Here is a 19,643-nt window from a genome sequence, read left to right on the forward strand (position 1 = left end):
CAGTTCGATCGGTTAACCGAAAATTATCCGAAATTTGCACACCCCACAAAATACGTACTTAATTTAAGGACCAATTTTGTATTGATTACTGTATTTAATTATATATAGTACATATAGTACTCTATAAATTAAATGATGAGTGTCAACCATCACATGTTGTTTGTTTATGTTAATTGAATGGTGGATTTATTGTACTGTGAAGTTGCATGCATGGTGGCTAGCAATGATAATAACTTCTCTATTAATTCTACGTACGTACTCAGTTAATTACTCACACCCCCACCGTACCCCCACCCCAACCCTAGTCCTAGGAATTGAATGTTATTCCTATTTATATGTTACATGCTGTAAATTTTGTATATAGGAGATGCTTATAGTGTTGGACCTAAAATATTTTATTTAAATAATACTGAAAAATAGTGCATTTTTAGCCTACGTAACACCACGCACACAATTTGTCATCAAAAGGGACGCCCATTGGACTCAACAACAAATAGTGTCAATTAAGCCGTCAGTATTGTCACACTGGAAGGATCGAGTCTAACATCTTGAAATGTGACAGTACTGACGACTACTTAAGTATGAAGAAATATAATATTAAAGTTGCACTTTATTAGGTATATATAAGTATTGGTTAGCGGTAATAAGCGTTTAATCATTACAATTGGTATCAGTCGTCACTAATCTGATTGAAAGCCTGCTGATTGCTTAGATAAGTACAAAAGAGTACAATAAAAAGCACACTAATAATCTTTATTTTTACACTTTTGGTTGCAACACTAAAAGTACAAGAAGTATCACATTTGAAAGGTGAAAGTAGATAAATTAAAAGCTAATTAAGTACAAGTTATCACGTTTTGCTTGATATTCAATGAAATGGGATATATCTCAGTATGTATATAACCTTGTGATAAAACAATTATTAATTCCACTGCACTTTGATGCGGCAACAAAGAAACATGCATGCATGCATGAATCTAGTTACGAAATTGATCGAAGAAAATTGAGACAAGGATCATGAATCCAATCAAATTTCTCCGTAAAAGGATTGACCAATGTTTCGGGAGGGTAACGATCAATGCAATCTTCCCAGACGTTTGGATCTCCCAAGTCTTTCATCACCTCCCAAACGCAGTTATTGCATTTAAACCCCGCGCCCAGGCTCAACATCAGTATTCTGTCACCTTTCTTCAACCTTTTCTTGGCCTCCATGTAGCCCAGAACGTACCATAGCCCCCCCGCCGACGTATTCCCCCACCGGTGCAGCGACATTCTGGCCGGCTCCAGGTCGTACTCGCTGAGACCCAGGCTGACTCCGACGCCGTCGATCACGGCGCGGCCGCCGGGGTGGAGGCAGAAGTGTTCGATCCCGGTTTTCATGTTCAAAATGGGCTTGCCGAGGAGGGAGGGGAGCTTGAACTTGCGGCGCTCCAAGGAGGAGACGGCGAGGAAGCGGAGGGTCTCCCAGAGGGGGATGGCTTTGGGGACGAGGACCTTGAAGTTGGTGACGAGGGCTTTGGTGGCGACTTTGGGGAGGCGCTTGGAGAGGTGGAAGCCGCGGAAGCCCTGAGGGTCCTCCACCTGCTTGCAGCACTCGTAGGCCTCGTCAATGGCGGCGATGTGGGTGCGCACCATGTGTTTGAGTTTGAGGATGGCTCGGGGTTTGAGAGCGGGGTTGTTGGTGAAGAGCATGGAGCAGCCGCCGGAGCGGAAAAGGCAGTTGGAAAGCATCATGGATCTCTCCTTGCCGCTGTACCTGCAGCATGCAATAAATTTAAATTAAATGAACCTACTTTTCACATATCAAAATTACTAGTATAGGAATCTCTATGAGTTTTACTAGTAGTTTTACTAGTAGCTTAATTGATGTTGGATAATAGAGTGTAGTTAAGAACACAGAATTGAACCCTACCACCTGTTGTATTGATGGGTTTCTTGTGGACATCAGTGTGCCACTGATTCTCTGACTTAATAAGTCATTGAATCACTATGATTTTTCTCTCTATTATACTGTTGGGTCGGGGTGCACGTAAAATTCTAAAGGGCCAAAAAATTCACCTTTTGTGGGCAAGTATTAAAAAAAGAAAAAAAATTCGTGTGAGCTCACAAATCCTTACCTGTGAGACAGGTTAGGTCAAGATGAAATGTAATAATTATACAATTATACTAGCAAATTAATACTAAATCATGAATAAAATGTTTATTACTTATATGAAAAAATGTTATATTTTTTCATCTTAGTGTAAAAGTATTACTTTTTCCACAAAAGTATTATATTTTCCCTTATAATAAGTAATTAATGTTATAAAAATATAAAAGTATTACATTTGTCCTCAAAAGTATTGTGTTTTTATTTTTTTATAAATAACAAACATTTTATTGTTAATTTAATACTCCGTATTAATTTGGCATATTGATATGAACTGATCCGACCAACTCACAAATAATGATCCGTAAGACGGTTTCATAAGTGTGTGACTCTTAAAAAAAAAAGGGTTAGAGCTTTGACTAAAAATCCTGCTTTGTTTTTTAATGTTAAATCATCCCTTAAAATTCTCGTGCATCATAACCAAAATATGACCACAAAAATTTTATATTATTTTTACCTATTTTGTCCTCATATTTTTCTTTTCTAACCAAAATTTAATTAGCCTTTATTTGTAAAGTTTTTTTTTTTTTTTTTCTCTACCGATGAAGTAATTGTAAAAATTAAATTTGTGACTTTTTAAGTAGGAAAGCTATCAAGACTATGTGGTCTTATGGTACTGGGTTGGACTTTCATTTGGAAGGTTGTGAATTTGAGTCTCAAATACTACTTTGTAATAGAGTCACTAGCATTCAAAAAAAAGTAGAAAAGTTATTTTCAACCCACTTAGCCATATGTACCGGGCACCTCACCTCTATTTATTATTATAAAGTTATGTTCTAGAGGTGACCACAATGGGTCTCCCTCAATGGAAGATTTGCCCTGAACCACTTGTCCCAAGATCAGGTTGGTGTTGAGCTAAGAAAGGATAGGATCTAGTTTCGGGTCTGAATCAGTTCTATACACGTATACTTTTTCAAAATATCATTTACTCTCATGTCTCTTTCTAAAAATAAAGAAAATGTTGAAATATTTTTGTCTGGACATTAAAAAAAAAAAAAAAAAAAAAAAGAAGAAGAAGAGTGACACAGTACAAAAATGCCACTATTTTATTTGGTAAAAAGTATATATGTTTTGATTATGATATATATATATATATATATATATATATATATATATATATATGTGAAGTACATAAACAATAACCTTGTTTTGCTATATATATATAAATAAATAAATATATAATACTTCATCGGTGCATTTTGCCTTGAGTAATTAATACTAAGCATACTCTCACTTTCTACTTTATTTTATTCTCTCAACTTACTTGACATACTTTATTCATTTAAAAAATGTGCGGGCCACATGCAATTATTTTTTTCTTCTTCATTTTCTTCTAACAAAATAGAGACACATGGTGGGAGTTTTACTCCCTTAGTCTATTTGTATCATTACAATACTCTTTCACTTTCAAAAGCTTATCCTACATCTACATCACTAAATTTGCAATTAATTTACTATTCACACTATATCCCTGCAAATCTAATCAACTTTCAAAAGTGTGCCCCAATTTCATAAACTATAACAAAAGATTAAGTCCCTCGCTCTTTGGTAAAATAGTTAGTCTATCAGCTAATTTTGACTTATTTGACCACTATTAATTGTTTATTTTGGTTAAAAAAATTAATATAAGTGTTTGGTTAATTAGTTTTTTGTAACTCCAAAATGCTAAAATTCAAAAAGTTGTTCAAAGCAACTTTTTCAATTAGTTTTTTGAGAAAAGAAATTATATCAAATAGTTATAAGCTAACAGTTAATTTACCAAACACTTTTTTACAATCAACTAATGTTATCAACTAGTTATATCCTCTATTTAACCCAATCAACGAACAGCTATCAGCTATCAACCATTTACGATACAGAGCCTAAGTATTAACAAATGAAAAAAAAAAAAAAAAAGTATTTTGCTGCCTAGCAAGCTTGCAATAGATGTAGCTTGCTATCCACGTATACATAAAATATATATATATATATATATATATATATATATATATATATATATATATTAATTCACATCTTTTAGCAAGTGGAGTTTTGGTTGGGTTGAGAACAGCCTTAGAATCCACTTATCATTTTGACAAGTTTATTATTCATTGGTCAATCTCACTATTTATGGGTTGCTTATTTTCTTTAATATATAATTATTTTTAAATTTGATTTGTTGTGTTTAATTGTATTTCTATAAATATATAAATTTTATATAATATTAATAAATTTAACCTTAATTTCAATAAAACCTCGTTAGTTGAATCAGAAACATAAAATGGTACGTAAGGAGTATATACCAATTTGCCCCTAGCGATTCCGTGCTGACAACAATAGCGTAGGAGTTCTTGTAGACCTTGAAAAGGTGGTGGACGATATCAATGGCGACGACGCTGGCGCTGCAACCCATGCCGGAGAGGTTAAACGTCTTCACGTCCTCCCTCATCTTGTACCGGTTAACGACGCGGGAGGTGAGCGACGGCGCCGACGCCAGCAGCGACACATTCACCACCAGAACATCAATCTCCCGCGGCGAAACCTTAGACTTCGCGAACAGATTGTCGAGCGTCTGAAACATGATGTCATCCACCTCCGTGAACGAGTCCTCCAGCGTCGGAGAATCCTCCCGCCCTTCCAGAACGTTAATCGGAATATATGTCTGCTCGCCGACGCCGGAGTTCACCATCGTCTGCAGCAGGAACCGGAACTCGTCGATCCCCAGGTTCCGGTTCCGGTACACCACCAACGCCGACTTGTCGGTGCTCAGGCGCCGGGCGACGTCCGTCGGCTTGTAGCACTCGTAGTTCAACATGTAACAACATTGGTGTCTCCGGCGAAGATAAGATCGGAGGATGTAAACGACAGTGTACAGGAAAAGAAGTGAATATATTGCTACCAGGGTTTCCATGTGATAAAATGAACGGCTGAGATCTATTTGTGTGTGTGTGTCTGTATGTATATATGTGTGTGTAGTGTTTGCATGCAAGTATATATGCAACAGAGTTAGATATATATATGCAATATTTTTGTTCCACTTGCAAGGTAGTTGTTGGTCAAATTAAATATGGGTGCCGTTGGAGATGCTATAATAAATACCAGTAATTTTTGTTTTGTATATTTCATATAAAGTTATAGTCTTGTGAGTTCTTTCTGACATTCTGATTGTTACAATTACGTGTATATTTAGGGTGCGTATTGGAGAGGGATTTTTAGCAATTGAGGCAATTCATTATACACTTCTTTCTTTAATTTGTTTTTCAATGACGATTTGAATAAATTAAAGAACTTGTAGTCAAACGGTATAATTGTAACTCTTTCAAATTTGAATACACAAATTTCAATTTTATTGAGGTGGGGTAGGGTGGGGTGGGGCATTGACCCTTTATGCAAAGGGAGCTTTAATCTCTTTTGCATAGAAGCTTGGTTTTCTAATTTTATGTTTCTTCATAGATAAATAGTAAGCAATATAACTTAAAAGACAAAAATAAACACACATAAAAAATTTACTTATAGGTTAATTTTGGCTTATTTCACCACAATTAATTGTTTGATTTAATTAAAATACCAATATAAATGTTTGGTTAATTAGCTTTTTGCAACTCCAAAATGCTAAAATTTAAAAAGTTACTCCAAGCAATTTTTTCAATTAGCTTTTTCAGAAAAGAAATTATACCAAAGAGCTATCAGCTAACAGCTAATTTACCAAACACTTTTCTACAACAGCTAATGTTATCAACTAATTATATCCTCTAATTAACGCAATCAGCTAACAGCCATTTAGCAAACAGGACCATACTCCATTCATCTTATTTTATGTGTCTAGTTTAGTTGATGAGACTTATTTAATTCAAGTTTTCATAAATTAAAATTAGTATATATATATATATATATATATAGATTTTGGTTCCTGTGAGGTCAGGTCTTCCCGTGCGGTCAGTGCGGCATACACCATTAGGTATGCATAAATGCACCATACAGTGTTCGAAAATACACCAGAATGAAATGTCAAAAAATACACCGCACATAATGGTGTATTTACGAACACTTTGTGGTGCATTTATGCACACCTAATGGTGTATGCTGCACTGACCGCACGGAAAGACCTGACTTCACAGGAACCTGACCTTATATATATATATATATATATATATATATATATATATATATATATATATATAATTAAAAGTACTATTAAACACAAAGAAAAAATATCAAAGAAAAAATATCAAAGAAAATAAGTAAGGATGAAAGAGTTGTTTAATCAATGAATAGTAAATAGGACACGTAAAATATGAGAGAGAATAATTTTTATGTGAAAACACAAAAAGAAAAAATTACACCCTTTTAGAACAAAGCAAAGCTAAGTCAAATGGGTTTCAATATTCTATTGTGATAGAATTGTTATGTTGTGGGGGTAATTCTAGCCAAGTTTGTCGGACAGTTAGCTTGGTAGTCATATAATTTCAAGTTCTAACTCTTTAGATTTGTTTATTGGCACCTAGGTGGTTCATGTGTGGTCTTTTCCCCATTTTATGAACTAATTAATAGAGGGAGGGGTATTAGGCACCCCCATCATTATTGTTAATAAAACACTTAATAAACGAAAATAACAACACAAAACACGTTTATCAATGGATATGAATGATATGAATCGTCTATATACATTTGATAAACCAGTTTTGTGTTGTTATTTTCGTGTATAAGTGTTTTAGCATTGTTGGGGTTATTGGTATGCTTTTACCTCAATTAATTCGTGAATTTATTAATACAAAAATATTGAGTCCGCACCTTCAAAAGGGTGATCGAATAATTCACATAATTGGATGGTCACAAGTTCGATTATATTTTTACCATTATTTTCCTATTGAACTTGTTGGATAGAGTCTTTAATATTTAATGCAATTTACTTCATCTTACGTCTTTTGTGTGATTTCAGATATCGAGTTTATAGTACAAATGGATAGTAATAGGTCGTTGTCCACATCAAGAATCGAACTCAAAGGCGCATACAAGTAAGCAAGTGTTAAGATCCACTCAATAATGAGTGTATAGTATAAATGCATATGCATAGATAGTACACATCAAGAATCCAACTCAAAGGGGTATACAAGTAGGCAAGTGCTAAGATCCACAAAAAAAAAAAAAACAAAAAACAAAAAAAACAAAAAAATAAAATAAAATAAAATAAAATAAAATAAAATAATATATATATATATATATATATATATATATATATATATATATATATTAATACCATCCGAGGTCCTCCGAGTATAGTGGTTTTGCCACGTTTAGTCCTAAACTTTCAAATTGACCATCTGTGGTCCTTCGACTTTCAAATTTAACCATCCATGGTCCAAGTTAACCACCCATGGTCCTTCGACTATTAAATTTTAACCAACCATGGTCCTTTTAAGAGGACCACGACTGGTTAAATTTCGAAACTTGAAGGACCATGGGTGGTTAACTTGGACCACGAATGGTTATATTTGAAAGTCGAAGGACCACAAATGGTCAATTTGAAAGTTTAGGACTAAACGTGGCAAAACCACTATACTCGGAGGACCTCAGATGGTATTAACTCTCTCTCTCTCTCTCTCTCTCTCTCTCTCTCTATATATATATATATATATATATATATATATATATATATATATATATATATATATATATATATATATATATATATATATGAATAAGGGTCAAATAGGCCATCGAACTGCACACGATACAACAATTAGGCCACTGAACCTAAAAAACCAACAATTAGGTCCCTAAACTAATCAATTTCAAACAATTCTTTCAATTTAAAGATTTCCAACAGGTCATCTCCCAAATTAATTATTTTTTTAAAAAATAAATTTTAAAAATTAATTATTTTTAAATTAAATTAAAAAAGAAAAAAAAAAACTAGAATCCAGCCGGAGACGACCGTCTCCGGCCGATTTCTTCATCTCCGGCAGTGGAGACGAAGAGTTTCTTCGTCTCCAGCCATGGAGATGAAGAAGGTTTCGTTCTCCATGGCTGGAGACGAAGAAACCGGCCGGAGACCGTCTCCTGCCGGAACTAGTTTTTTTTTTTTTTTTTTTTTTAATAATTAATTTTTAAAATTTAAATTTTAAAAAATAATTAATTTAGAAGTATGACCTGTTGATCTGTTGGAAACCTTCAAATTGAAAGAATTGTTTGAAATTGATTAGTTTAGGGACCTAATTGTTGATTTTTTAAGTTCATTTTTTAAGTTCAGTGGCCTAATTGTTTTATCGTGTGCAGTTCGATGACTTATTTGACCCTTATTCCTCTCTCTCTCTCTCTCTCTCTCTCTCTATATATATATATATATATATATAATTTATGCCCCTTTATAATATGTCAATTATCAATGTCACTCCTGAATTATTAAGGGTGTAAATGTTGTCCCTTAATTTTCCTCCCGTACGGTACAAGAGGGGCAATATATATACCATTTTAAAAATTGAAAGGCAACATTTATCACACTAATAATTCAGAAGCGATATTGATAATTGACATATTATGGAGAGACATAAATCTCAGTTATTCCAAAAAAATGTAAACAAAAAATCATAAGTGGCCCATGACAACTGGTGGGATTTGATTAATGGGTCATTTTCCCTTCTTCTTGAGCTCTACATTTTTCTACTTTCTGCAACATTAATTGCTCCAACCACCTTGACATTATTATGGCCAAATTGACGAATATATACTAGGCAGGTAATGTTCAATCTGCAGTCCATGAGCCTACGGCACCTACCCACTTTCTACTGTTCATCAAGTGGTAGTTTTTCCTTAATTATATATATGATAATTGAAATATTAATTTCCGGTCGGATTTAAATCGATGCATCTTACTGTGCATTGAGGTGACAATTAAAGGCTGAAACTTAACGTTGTTCATTTATACTAAACTCTATTACTCAATAGAATGTTGGGTGAAGGATTAGAGGGGTAAGTCCAGCATCCTGCTACCGAAATGCGACACTTAGAAATTTAAGTGTAAAAAAAATAAATTAAAGTTGTTTTAGCTTTTTTACTAGTCATGCTTTTTGACGTAGTTGTAAGTACTTGATTTGATAATAGCATCACGGCAAGTGTTTTGAATTGAAGGAGTTGTTACACATGCAAGTATAAGAAGATAAAGTTGCGTTTTAACTATTAGTTATAACTTTTGCCATACGTAATTATAAGCATTTATCCTAACATACAACATTCTTGCTTTGTGCTAGCTCTTTCGTTCTTGGTTAATCAATTTATTACATTCACGTACTATCCATATATTAATTCATTTCCGGTATGAATTCAATTAGTACATATGAATCTTACTATAAAGTATGTGAACTACTTTTAACTATTTGTTCAACTAACTTGCAGGACTTTGATCTGAGGGAGGGAATTAGGTGGAAAGGAATTGTAATTTTATAGGAGAGTGGTAAATTTCAGTGGTTGGTTTGCGGGAATAGAATTAAAATCTTAAATGACCAAATTCAAATTTTGCTTTTCAAGATTTATGTAACATGTGGTAAATAAACTCTAGAATTACATAACTAAAGCAATAAAGTAAATTAAAATAGATAAGGGAGTTTTGAGAAAACAAAGTTGATTGAGGTTCGTCAGACACAATAATCCCTTCACTGAATAGTAAGCATATCACATCAACTCAGGGTGCTTCATCCCAAAGCCAAGGATACCGCTGTTTAAAGATGAATGAATCTCTTCCACTCAACCAGACTCTCAGGTTAATGCACTCATTGGTTTAATTTATTAGTCCATTTGGTTGTAATAATTTTTTTTAAGGAAAAAAAGAAAAAGAAAAATATTGATAGAGTTATTAGACATGTTGGGACTGGTTGATTTGAAAAATTGTGAACTTATAAACTAATGATTAGTTGTAAAACAGTATTAGTATAATTTATCATAGGAAAGATTTAGATACTTTTTACTTTGTTGTTGCCATGTTAAAAGTAAAAATAAGGGGCAATTTTAGAAGAAATTATTTTAGTTATTTAAAAAAAAAGTATTTGACATAATTAAAATACTCTCTTTTTATTTTTATTTTTTATAAAAGTTAGCAGAGTAAGAGACACCAATTAAAGAGAGTGAGTGGGGAGAAGAGGGGGATGGAGGAATTTTAAATATTTGTATGTATTAATAAAGGTTTGTTTGTTTGTTTTTGAAAACCATAAATGTTAGTTTAGTTGCTAAACCTGAAAGAATTGACGAGTGGGTGAAACATGATTTTTATACTTAAAAAATATGAATTTAATTATTGCCAACACTCTCTTAGTCAATACTGACATAAAAAACTCAGTGCACACGATTGAATAATAGTTGAGGTTTCCTCCTTATCCAAAGGTTAGTTTAGCAATTGCCATGTATATAATGGATGATGATAGAGAGAAAACAAAGCATTTCTCCATGAGTACATTTATATTATGTGTTGGGTAATATGGTTGTAAAATCCCAAAATAATAATAATCCTACGGAAAGATTAATATTATATGGGAAAACAGAAACTAGGAAGGAAAAGGTTGAGTGTTTGGGGTAAGGCTTTAGCACGAGTTCGAACACAAGGTTCTTTTCCTTAAAACCTTATTTGCTACCTCCCACAAGTGCTAGGAGCGTTGTAGCCTAGGTTTCTCAGGATAAAACGTGCTACGACTCTTTGTTTAAGCACCTAAACAAAGAGCCCGGCGAACAAAACAAAGCTGGAACACAGCTGGGGAAAGAAGAGAGTAGAAGCAGAAGTTTTGAAGCTGAAAACTATACTGGAATTCCTTCGTTTTTCTCACTGTGTGTGTAAAATGCTTCTGCCCAACCTCTTCTTTATATAGGGCTCGTTGGAAGGGATAGCATTCAACATGACCATTAAATTGGTGTTAAAACCAATTGTGTAACACCTGTAACGGTCACCACTAAGTAGGATTAAACTCAGAATTTAAAAATTGGAATTAAAACAGTATTAATTCCGTAACAGATGAGTTTAATCTTTTGCACTTTCGGGTTTCAGACCGTTGGGTTGCAGGTTCACACGAGAGCACACGGACCAGTCAACACGAGAGTACATCTCTCGTGTGCCCTGTGGTGCAACCCGAGAGTGCACTACTCTCGTGGTCACAGATGCACGAGAGTTGTGCTCTCGGTGCACCACAACCTCTCGTGCTACACACGAGAGTAGGTGCACTTTCGGGTTTCAGACCGTTGGGTTGCAGGTTCACACGAGAGCACACGGACCAGTCAACACGAGAGTACATCTCTCGTGTGCCCTGTCGTGTGCCCTGTGGTGCAACCGAAGTTAGGCATAACGCCAGCCCATTTCCGGACGACATTCGTGCCCGCAGGTGCCGGCGCACGCGAGCTCGGGCTTGATTTCAAGCCTTTTTGATGTCCTCTAGTTGGATTTTGATTTGCACCCCCCCCCCCCCCCGCGCGAGAGAGCCTCTATGCTATACAATTCTACAAGCTTGAAATGAGCTCATGTATATAATGGGGGCAAATCTTGTTTCCAAACCAATGTGGGACAAAGTCCTACATTTTCCCTTCATTTCCCAATTCAAATGGGTCTACTTTGAGAATCAATATCTCATTCACCCATTATCCGTTTTGAGCGTACAATATATCAATCTCTTCGTCTCACTACGAAGAACACGAATCCACTTTGACCCGACCCAAATCGGAAGTGGACCCCACTGATAATTGTACCACAAGGTAGCCACTTATAATGCCATTTTATGTCATTTTTAAGCTAATTTTCCAACAATCCCCCACATGAATGAAAAATTGATTTTCGGGGTATTTTTAAAATCGGAAACAACTGTGTTCAACGGTCGATCCCTGCATAGGATAGGTAGGGTCACACCCTTTGAACCTTCCCTCGTGAAGATACATTTACTCTACTGGTTGTACGGTAGAACGCGATGTCTTTGAACCGACTGCCGTTTGTGTAGACGATGACATATCTCACACAGGAATCTCCCAACAATGCTTTGTTCTCATGATTGTGCCCATTTTGGTCGTGGGTCACCATTCCTGGTTCTGTAAGAGTTTGTGAAGAATTGTGCCCGTCAATTCTCCTTTGAAGCGACCCTCACTTCTCTCTCACATAGGTGATTCTTTCCCGAGTATCTCGCATACTCACATATGTCAACCGACATTCGAATCACTAAAGCATTTAACATGCTAACCTTGTGCGGGAGCCACTGTTTCTAACGAGGAGTGGTAGGGAATCCGAGACCCCCACAGTGACACGCTCCGTTCCATAATTTAGTTGTCCCATTGAACCTAGGTGCCAGCTAGGTTGGGTGTCCACTATAGAACTTATACCAAGGGCTTTAGACCCATTCCTCGTCTCAACTTCTCCACAGCTACTCTACATAACCCTTTGGTTAGCGGATCCGCTATATTGTCTTCTGACTTTACGTAGTCAGTCGAGACAACACCAGTTGTGAGAAGTTGTCTAATGGTATTATGTCTACGACGCACATGTCTAGACTTACCATTATACATATGATTCTGTACTCGTCCAATTGCAGCTTGACTATCGCAATGCACACATATTGGAGGTACAGGTCTTTCCCAATTAGGAATATCCTCTAAAAAATGGCGTAGCCATTCAGCCTCTTCACAACATTTGTCCAAGGCTATTAGCTCAGATTTCATCGTGGATCTTGCTATCACGGTCTGCTTAGAGGATTTCCATGCAACGGCTGCACCGGCTAGTGTAAACACATAGCCACTCGTGGACTTGGAGTCCTTAACGTCAGATATCCAGCTAGCGTCGCTATACCCTTCAAGTACAGCAGGATATCTCCCATAGTGCAGTCCAAGGTCTCGAGTATACCTTAAGTATCTTAGAACCTTCACTATTGCCGTCCAGTGCATGGCACCGGGGTTACTTGTATATCTACTGAGTTTACTAACCGCAAATGCAATATCCGGTCTAGTACAGCTCATAAGATACATCAAACTACCAATAACCCGAGCATATTCTACTTGAGAAATACATTCTCCGTGGTTTTTGGTTAGATGAACGCTTCGATCTAGAGGCGTCCTAGTCCCTTGATGATTATCCTTGATAAATTTCCCAAGGATTTTATCAATATAGTGAGATTGGCTCAACACAAGACCATCAGGTCTTCTAATGATTCTAATCCCGAGGATTAAATCAGCCAAACCCATATCTTTCATGTCAAATCTCGCATTTAACATGGTTTTGGTAGACTTGATCATCCGATCGTTACTACCAACGATGAGTATATCATCTACGTATAAACAGAGAATGACATAGCTGTCTATCGTTTCCTTAACGTAGACACATTTGTCACTTTCGTTTATTTTAAATCCATTAGTTAACATCGCATGGTCAAACTTCTCGTGCCATTGTTTAGGCGCTTGTTTTAAACCATATAGCGATTTAACCAACTTACACACTTTCCTTTCTTGGCCCGGAACCACGAACCCTTCGGGTTGTTCCATGTAGATTTCCTCATCTAGTTCGCCATTCAGGAAAGCGGTTTTAACGTCCATTTGATGAACTTCTAAATTCCGCAACGCGGCTATAGCAAGTATCATTCTAATGGAATTTATTCTCGTCACGGGAGAATACGTGTCGAAGTAATCGAGGCCCTCGCGTTGCCTGTAACCCTTGATTACAAGCCTAGCCTTATACTTCTCGATGGAACCATCGGGTTTCATCTTCCTTTTAAAGACCCACTTGGATCCTAAGGGTTTACTACTCGGAGGAAGATCAACAAGTTCCAAAGTGTGATTCTGTAAAATAGAATCCACTTCACTTTTAATAGCCTCTTTCCACATTGGTCCTTCTGTAGAAGTCACGGCTTCTCCGTACGTTCGAGGCTCGTTTTCTATCAAACAAGATAGAAAATCGGGTTCATTTTCTAATAAACAAGTTAGAGTACTCGAATCGTACTCCAACAAGTAAGTTAGAAAATCAGGACCAAATGATTTTCCAACTCTCGCCCGCTTACTGCGTCTTGGCTCGAGCTCGGGTTCTCTCTCGGATTCCCCACTATCATTATCCATAGCTTCGTCAAACGTTCGTTTTGACGAACTCGGTCCCTCATTGGACCTACAAGGAAATACATTTTCAAAGAAAGATGCATTCCTTGATTCTATTATCGTGTTCTCGTGTACGTCCGGATTATGGGGCTCGTGTACTAAGAACCGATAAGCACTACTATTATGTGCATAGCCAATAAAGATACAGTCCACTGTCTTAGGACCTATCTTTACTTTCTTAGGTGTTGGCACCAAAACTTTGGCAAGACACCCCCACACTTTCAGGTACTGGTAGGAAGGTTTCCTACCGTTCCACAGCTCATAAGGAGTCTTATCAAACTTCTTGTGGGGTACCTTATTTAAAAGGTAATTACTTGTCAACATAGCCTCACCCCACGCGTCTTGAGGTAGGCCCGAACTTATAAGCATCGCATTCATCATATCTTTCAATGTACGATTCTTTCGTTCGGCAACACCGTTCGATTGAGGTGAGTAAGGTGCAGTACGCTCGTGTATTATACCTACACTCGCACAGAAGTCACCAATAGGTGCTTCGTACTCACCACCTCTATCGCTTCTAACTTTCTTAATCTTTTGATTAAGTTGGTTTTCAACTTCATTCTTATAAAGAATGAATTTTTCCAAGGCTTCGTCTTTGCTTTTAAGCAAATACACATAGCAATAACGTGTGCTATCGTCGATAAAGGTGATAAAATATTTATTACCACCTCTCGTTTGTATCGATCTAAAATCGCACAAATCACTATGGATTAATTCTAGTGGTTCAGTTTCCCTTTCAACCGATTTGAAAGGTACTTTTGTTAATTTTGCCTCAACACAAATTTCACACTTGTTATTTGTGTTAATATGAAAGTTAGGAATTAGGTTCATGTTAATTAATCTACGCATAGAATTATAATTAACGTGACCTAGTCTACCATGCCACAAATTGGAAGACTCAAGCAAGTAAACGGAAGTAACTTTGCTTTTATTCATAATAGGCATTACATTGAGCTTAAAGAGCCCATTGGTTACATAACCTTTGCCTACAAACATTCCTAACTTAGACAAAACAACCTTGTCTGACTCGAACACCATGCGAAAGCCATGCTTGTTCAACAGTGAGCCAGACACCAGATTCTTCCTCAGCTCTGGAACATACAGCATGTTGTTCAACGTCAGTTCCTTCCCGGAAGTCATCTTCAGAACCACCTTGCCCATGCCTTCCACAGCAAACTGAGCAGAGTTTCCCATCCAAACCTTCTCGCCCTCAACGGTCTCAAAGGTGTTGAACATCTCTCGGTTGCAACACAAATGCCTTGTTGCACCAGTGTCGATGAACCACTCTCGTGGGTTAGAGTCCACGAGGTTCGCCTCGGTCACCATAGCCGAAAGGCTAATCTCGACCTCCTTCTGATTGCTTTCCTCAACCATGTTGGCTTCAGAACTCTTGTTCTTCTTCTTAGGAACTTTGCATTCAGAGGACTTGTGGCCAGTCTTGCCACAATTGAAGCATTTTCCATGAAATTTCTTCTTGGTAATGCCTCCTTTCGGACCTAGCTTCTGCTTGTCCTTCTTGTTCTTCTTGGAGCCTTTGGCATGCTCCACAACATTGGCCTTAGCGCCAACAGTGACAGTATTTCTGCCATCATTCGTCCTGTTCCCCTCCTCAATTCGGAGTCGCTGGATCAGGTCCTCCAGGTTCATTTCCTTTCGCTTATGCTTAAGGTAATTCTTGAAGTCCTTCCACCCTGGAGGCAGCAAGTGGATAACGGATCCCACTAGGAAGGCTTCACTCAACGTCATGCCTTCGTCACGGATTTCATCAAAGATTAGTTGTAAATCCTCAACCTGACTTAGCACGGTCTTGGAATCAACCATTTTGAAGTCAAGGAATCGGCCAACCACAAATTTCTTTGCGCCGGCATCCTCACTTCGGTATTTATGATCCAAGGCTTCCCACAATGCTTTTGCTGTGCCTATCTTGCGATATACATCGTATAAAGCATCACATAATCCGTTTAGGATGTAGTTTCGGCATAGGAAGTCCGAATCCTTCCAATAGCCAACTGCCATCACGGATTGGGCATCTTGTTCCCTTAATTCGGGAACCTTCTCGGTTAAGAATCTCGCCAAGCCGAAAGTTGCCAGGTAGAACAGCATCTTTTGCTGCCACCTCTTGAAATTCGATCCAATACCGGTGAACTTCTCCGGTCTTTCGGCCGAACCACTCGGTACCGTAGGTACCCGAGTCATGGGAATATATCCCTCGGTGCTCCCACCATCTTGTGAACCAACGTTCACTGGTGTAGCCTGGGAATTAGCAACATTATTGCCATTCCCACCACTGTTGTTCTCAACAACATTCTCCTCCCCGAGAGCTGGCAAAACTGGATTCTCCATTTCTTCTAGGAAATTAGAGATAAACAACCAACGGGAAACGGAAATAAGGTTTTAAGATTGTTGGGTAATATGGTTGTAAAATCCCAAAATAATAATAATCCTACGGAAAGATTAATATTATATGGGAAAACAGAAACTAGGAAGGAAAAGGTTGAGTGTTTGGGGTAAGGCTTTAGCACGAGTTCGAACACAAGGTTCTTTTCCTTAAAACCTTATTTGCTACCTCCCACAAGTGCTAGGAGCGTTGTAGCCTAGGTTTCCCAGGATAAAACGTGCTACGACTCTTTGTTTAAGCACCTAAACAAAGAGCCCGGCGAACAAAACAAAGCTGGAACACAGTTGGGGAAAGAAGAGAGTAGAAGCAGAAGTTTTGAAGCTGAAAACTATACTAGAATTCCTTCGTTTTTCTCACTGTGTGTGTAAAATGCTTCTGCCCAACCTCTTCTTTATATAGGGCTCGTTGGAAGGGATAGCATTCAACATGACCATTAAATTGGTGTTAAAACCAATTGTGTAACACCTGTAACGGTCACCACTAAGTAGGATTAAACTCAGAATTTAAAAATTGGAATTAAAACAGTATTAATTCCGTAACAGATGAGTTTAATCTTTTGCACTTTCGGGTTTCAGACCGTTGGGTTGCAGGTTCACACGAGAGCACACGGACCAGTCAACACGAGAGTACATCTCTCGTGTGCCCTGTGGTGCAACCCGAGAGTGCACTACTCTCGTGGTCACAGATGCACGAGAGTTGTGCTCTCGGTCCGGTTCTGGCCGAACCAAGTGACTATACCAGATGGAAAATGATACCGAAGTTAGGCATAACTTAGCCCGCAAGGCCAGCCCATTTCCGGACGACATTCGTGCCCGCAGGTGCCGGCGCACGCGAGCTCGGGCTTAATTTCAAGCCTTTTTGATGTCCTGTAATTGGATTTTGATTTGCACCCCCCCCCCCTCCCCCGCCCCCGCGCGAGAGAGCCTCTATGCTATACAATTCTACAAGCTTGAAATGAGCTCATGTATATAAGGGGGGCAAATCTTGTTTCCAAACCAATGTGGGACAAAGTCCTACATTTTCCCTTCATTTCCCAATTCAAATGGGTCTACTTTGAGAATCAATATCTCATTCACCCATTATCCGTTTTGAGCGTACAATATATCAATCTCTTCGTCTCACTACGAAGAACACGAATCCACTTTGACCCGACCCAAATCGGAAGTGGACCCCACTGATAATTGTACCACAAGGTAGCCACTTATAATGCCATTTTATGTCATTTTTAAGCTAATTTTCCAACATTATGTTCCATTTATTTCTTAATATTTATCTTTTTGGTGCATTATTACTCAAAAATTTTATTATTACAACTTTTTTTAATTTATCAACTAATTCTTAGACAGTTAATAAAGATAAATATATAATTTTATTACTATATGAAGAAGTAAAAGTTAGCAATAATTTCTCAATTTCCTTACAATGATAAAATCCCTCACTGATAAAATATATATGATATAGAAAAAACAATAAAACTATAAAAGACAAATAAACTCTAGTAGGTTACCTTTACTTAACCCGTTGAGTTAGTGTCCAACAATAAATTATAACCCAATTTTACGAATTTTTTTATTTGTTAGCTTTATATAATTTTATAAATATTTAAAAAAAAATTCATTGATTAGAATAATACTTGTCCATGGGGGATGAGAGAAACTACTATCTTCGATAATGACAAATTGAACGATAATGACAAATTGACAATTAGTGTCTTTGCCCCAAATCTAAAACGAGGGCAACTTAGACATGCCCTCATATCTATGGCAAATTATTCTGTGAACCTGGATCCACATTGTAAGGTGGATTCGGATCTAAGTGTTCACAATTTACATACTAAATGTTCACAATTATCTTTTAACAGTTTGCAATTATATATCATGAACACACAATGTTAACATATATGTAATTTGATTACCTTGTTCTATATTTACAAATTCCTTTCAAATACTGCAGTAACACAATATAATTAACATATTAGAATTTGATAATTTTATATTGTATTCACAAATTTCACGTGTTTTAACTTAGAAACACAAATTTATATTCTAGGAGTTCACAATTCTAATACTAAAAATATACAATTTATACGTCGTTTAGGATCATGGTCCATGGTATAACAACTTCATATCTATTGATTGGGTGAGGGCCTTGATTCTTATCCATTACATCGATGGACAAGGAGGAAAGTCTAATTTTTAATTTTTTTAAAAAAATTATATAATTATATAAAGTTAGTAAAAATATCACCACATACATAAGCTCGAACCTACTTGGACGCTAACTCAATTGGTTAAACTAAATTAATATGCTTAAAGTGCTAATTGAACTTTTTCTAGAGTTTGGGTGTTCATTATTTTTTTTTTTTCCAATTAAATGTTTCTAAATGGTTTTGTGCAATTTAATACATGTACCTCAATTTGTACAATTTAGTTTATGTGCTTTTAAAAATGGAAAATTAAGAGTAATTATTAACATTGTTAAAATTGATAGTTAATTTTGCTTATTTGGCATTGATGTTATCACTATCATGTTAACATAATATGATGTATCATTAATTTAAAAAATAATAATTAAAGTAATCTTAAGCTTTGCAAAATAAATAATAACTAAAACTCTAACTAGATTCAAGCTCTTAATCTCTCATGAAAGTATTGTATATCTGCTTTACTTAGCTTACTATTTAACAACTTTGGTACTATTTTGCAAATTTTAATTAAAGATCAACTTAGAATGAGAGCGGTAGTTAACTTTTTTCAAAAAATAAAAACAAAAATAAAATAAAATAAAGATTCAAACGAATTAAAATTTAAAATTATTTAAAATTTATATTGACAAAAAAAAATTAATAATAACAATTAACTTACATTTTACATTTTTTTTTTTGAAAAATACATTTTACATTTTTAATTTATCCATAATTGCAATTTTTTAAAAAATAATTTTAAAGAAAATATAACTTATGTGGCATCCTAAGTGAGGGGTGACTTAGTAAGTGGTAACAGACTATTATAGATTTATAGG

General features: G+C 36.3%; 1 protein-coding gene across 2 annotated transcripts; it reads right to left on the reverse strand.

The window, feature by feature from the left end:
* Positions 1–727: 727 nt before the first annotated feature.
* Positions 728–17,237, reverse strand: LOC109186677 (3-ketoacyl-CoA synthase 19-like). Of its 2 annotated transcripts, XM_019336773.1 has the most exons (4): positions 17,221–17,237; positions 12,859–12,861; positions 4,432–5,062; positions 728–1,756 (listed from the first exon to the last, which is right to left on the reverse strand). In XM_019336773.1, the coding sequence occupies exons 3-4, from the start codon at positions 5,037–5,039 to the stop codon at positions 982–984; spliced, it is 1,383 nt and encodes a 460-aa protein (XP_019192318.1). In that variant the 5' UTR covers positions 5,040–5,062; positions 12,859–12,861; positions 17,221–17,237; the 3' UTR covers positions 728–981. The 2 variants fall into 2 exon arrangements, with proteins under 2 accessions (XP_019192318.1, XP_019192317.1); XM_019336772.1 differs by lacking the exons at positions 12,859–12,861; positions 17,221–17,237 and having other exon boundaries at positions 4,432–5,143.
* Between the last annotated feature and the right edge of the window lie 2,406 nt (positions 17,238–19,643).

This window comes from Ipomoea nil, unplaced genomic scaffold (assembly GCF_001879475.1).
Source record: "Ipomoea nil cultivar Tokyo-kokei standard unplaced genomic scaffold, Asagao_1.1 scaffold1407, whole genome shotgun sequence".
NCBI lineage: Eukaryota > Viridiplantae > Streptophyta > Magnoliopsida > Solanales > Convolvulaceae > Ipomoea > Ipomoea nil.

Coding starts and splice junctions, on each gene's coding strand:
- LOC109186677 (XM_019336773.1), bottom strand. CDS start 5,039: ATGGAAACCCTGGTAGCAATATATTCACTTCTTTTCCTGTACACTGTC. Junction 1,757..4,431: donor GAATCGCTAGGGGCAAATTG/GTATATACTCCT, acceptor TGCATGCTGCAG/GTACAGCGGCAAGGAGAGAT.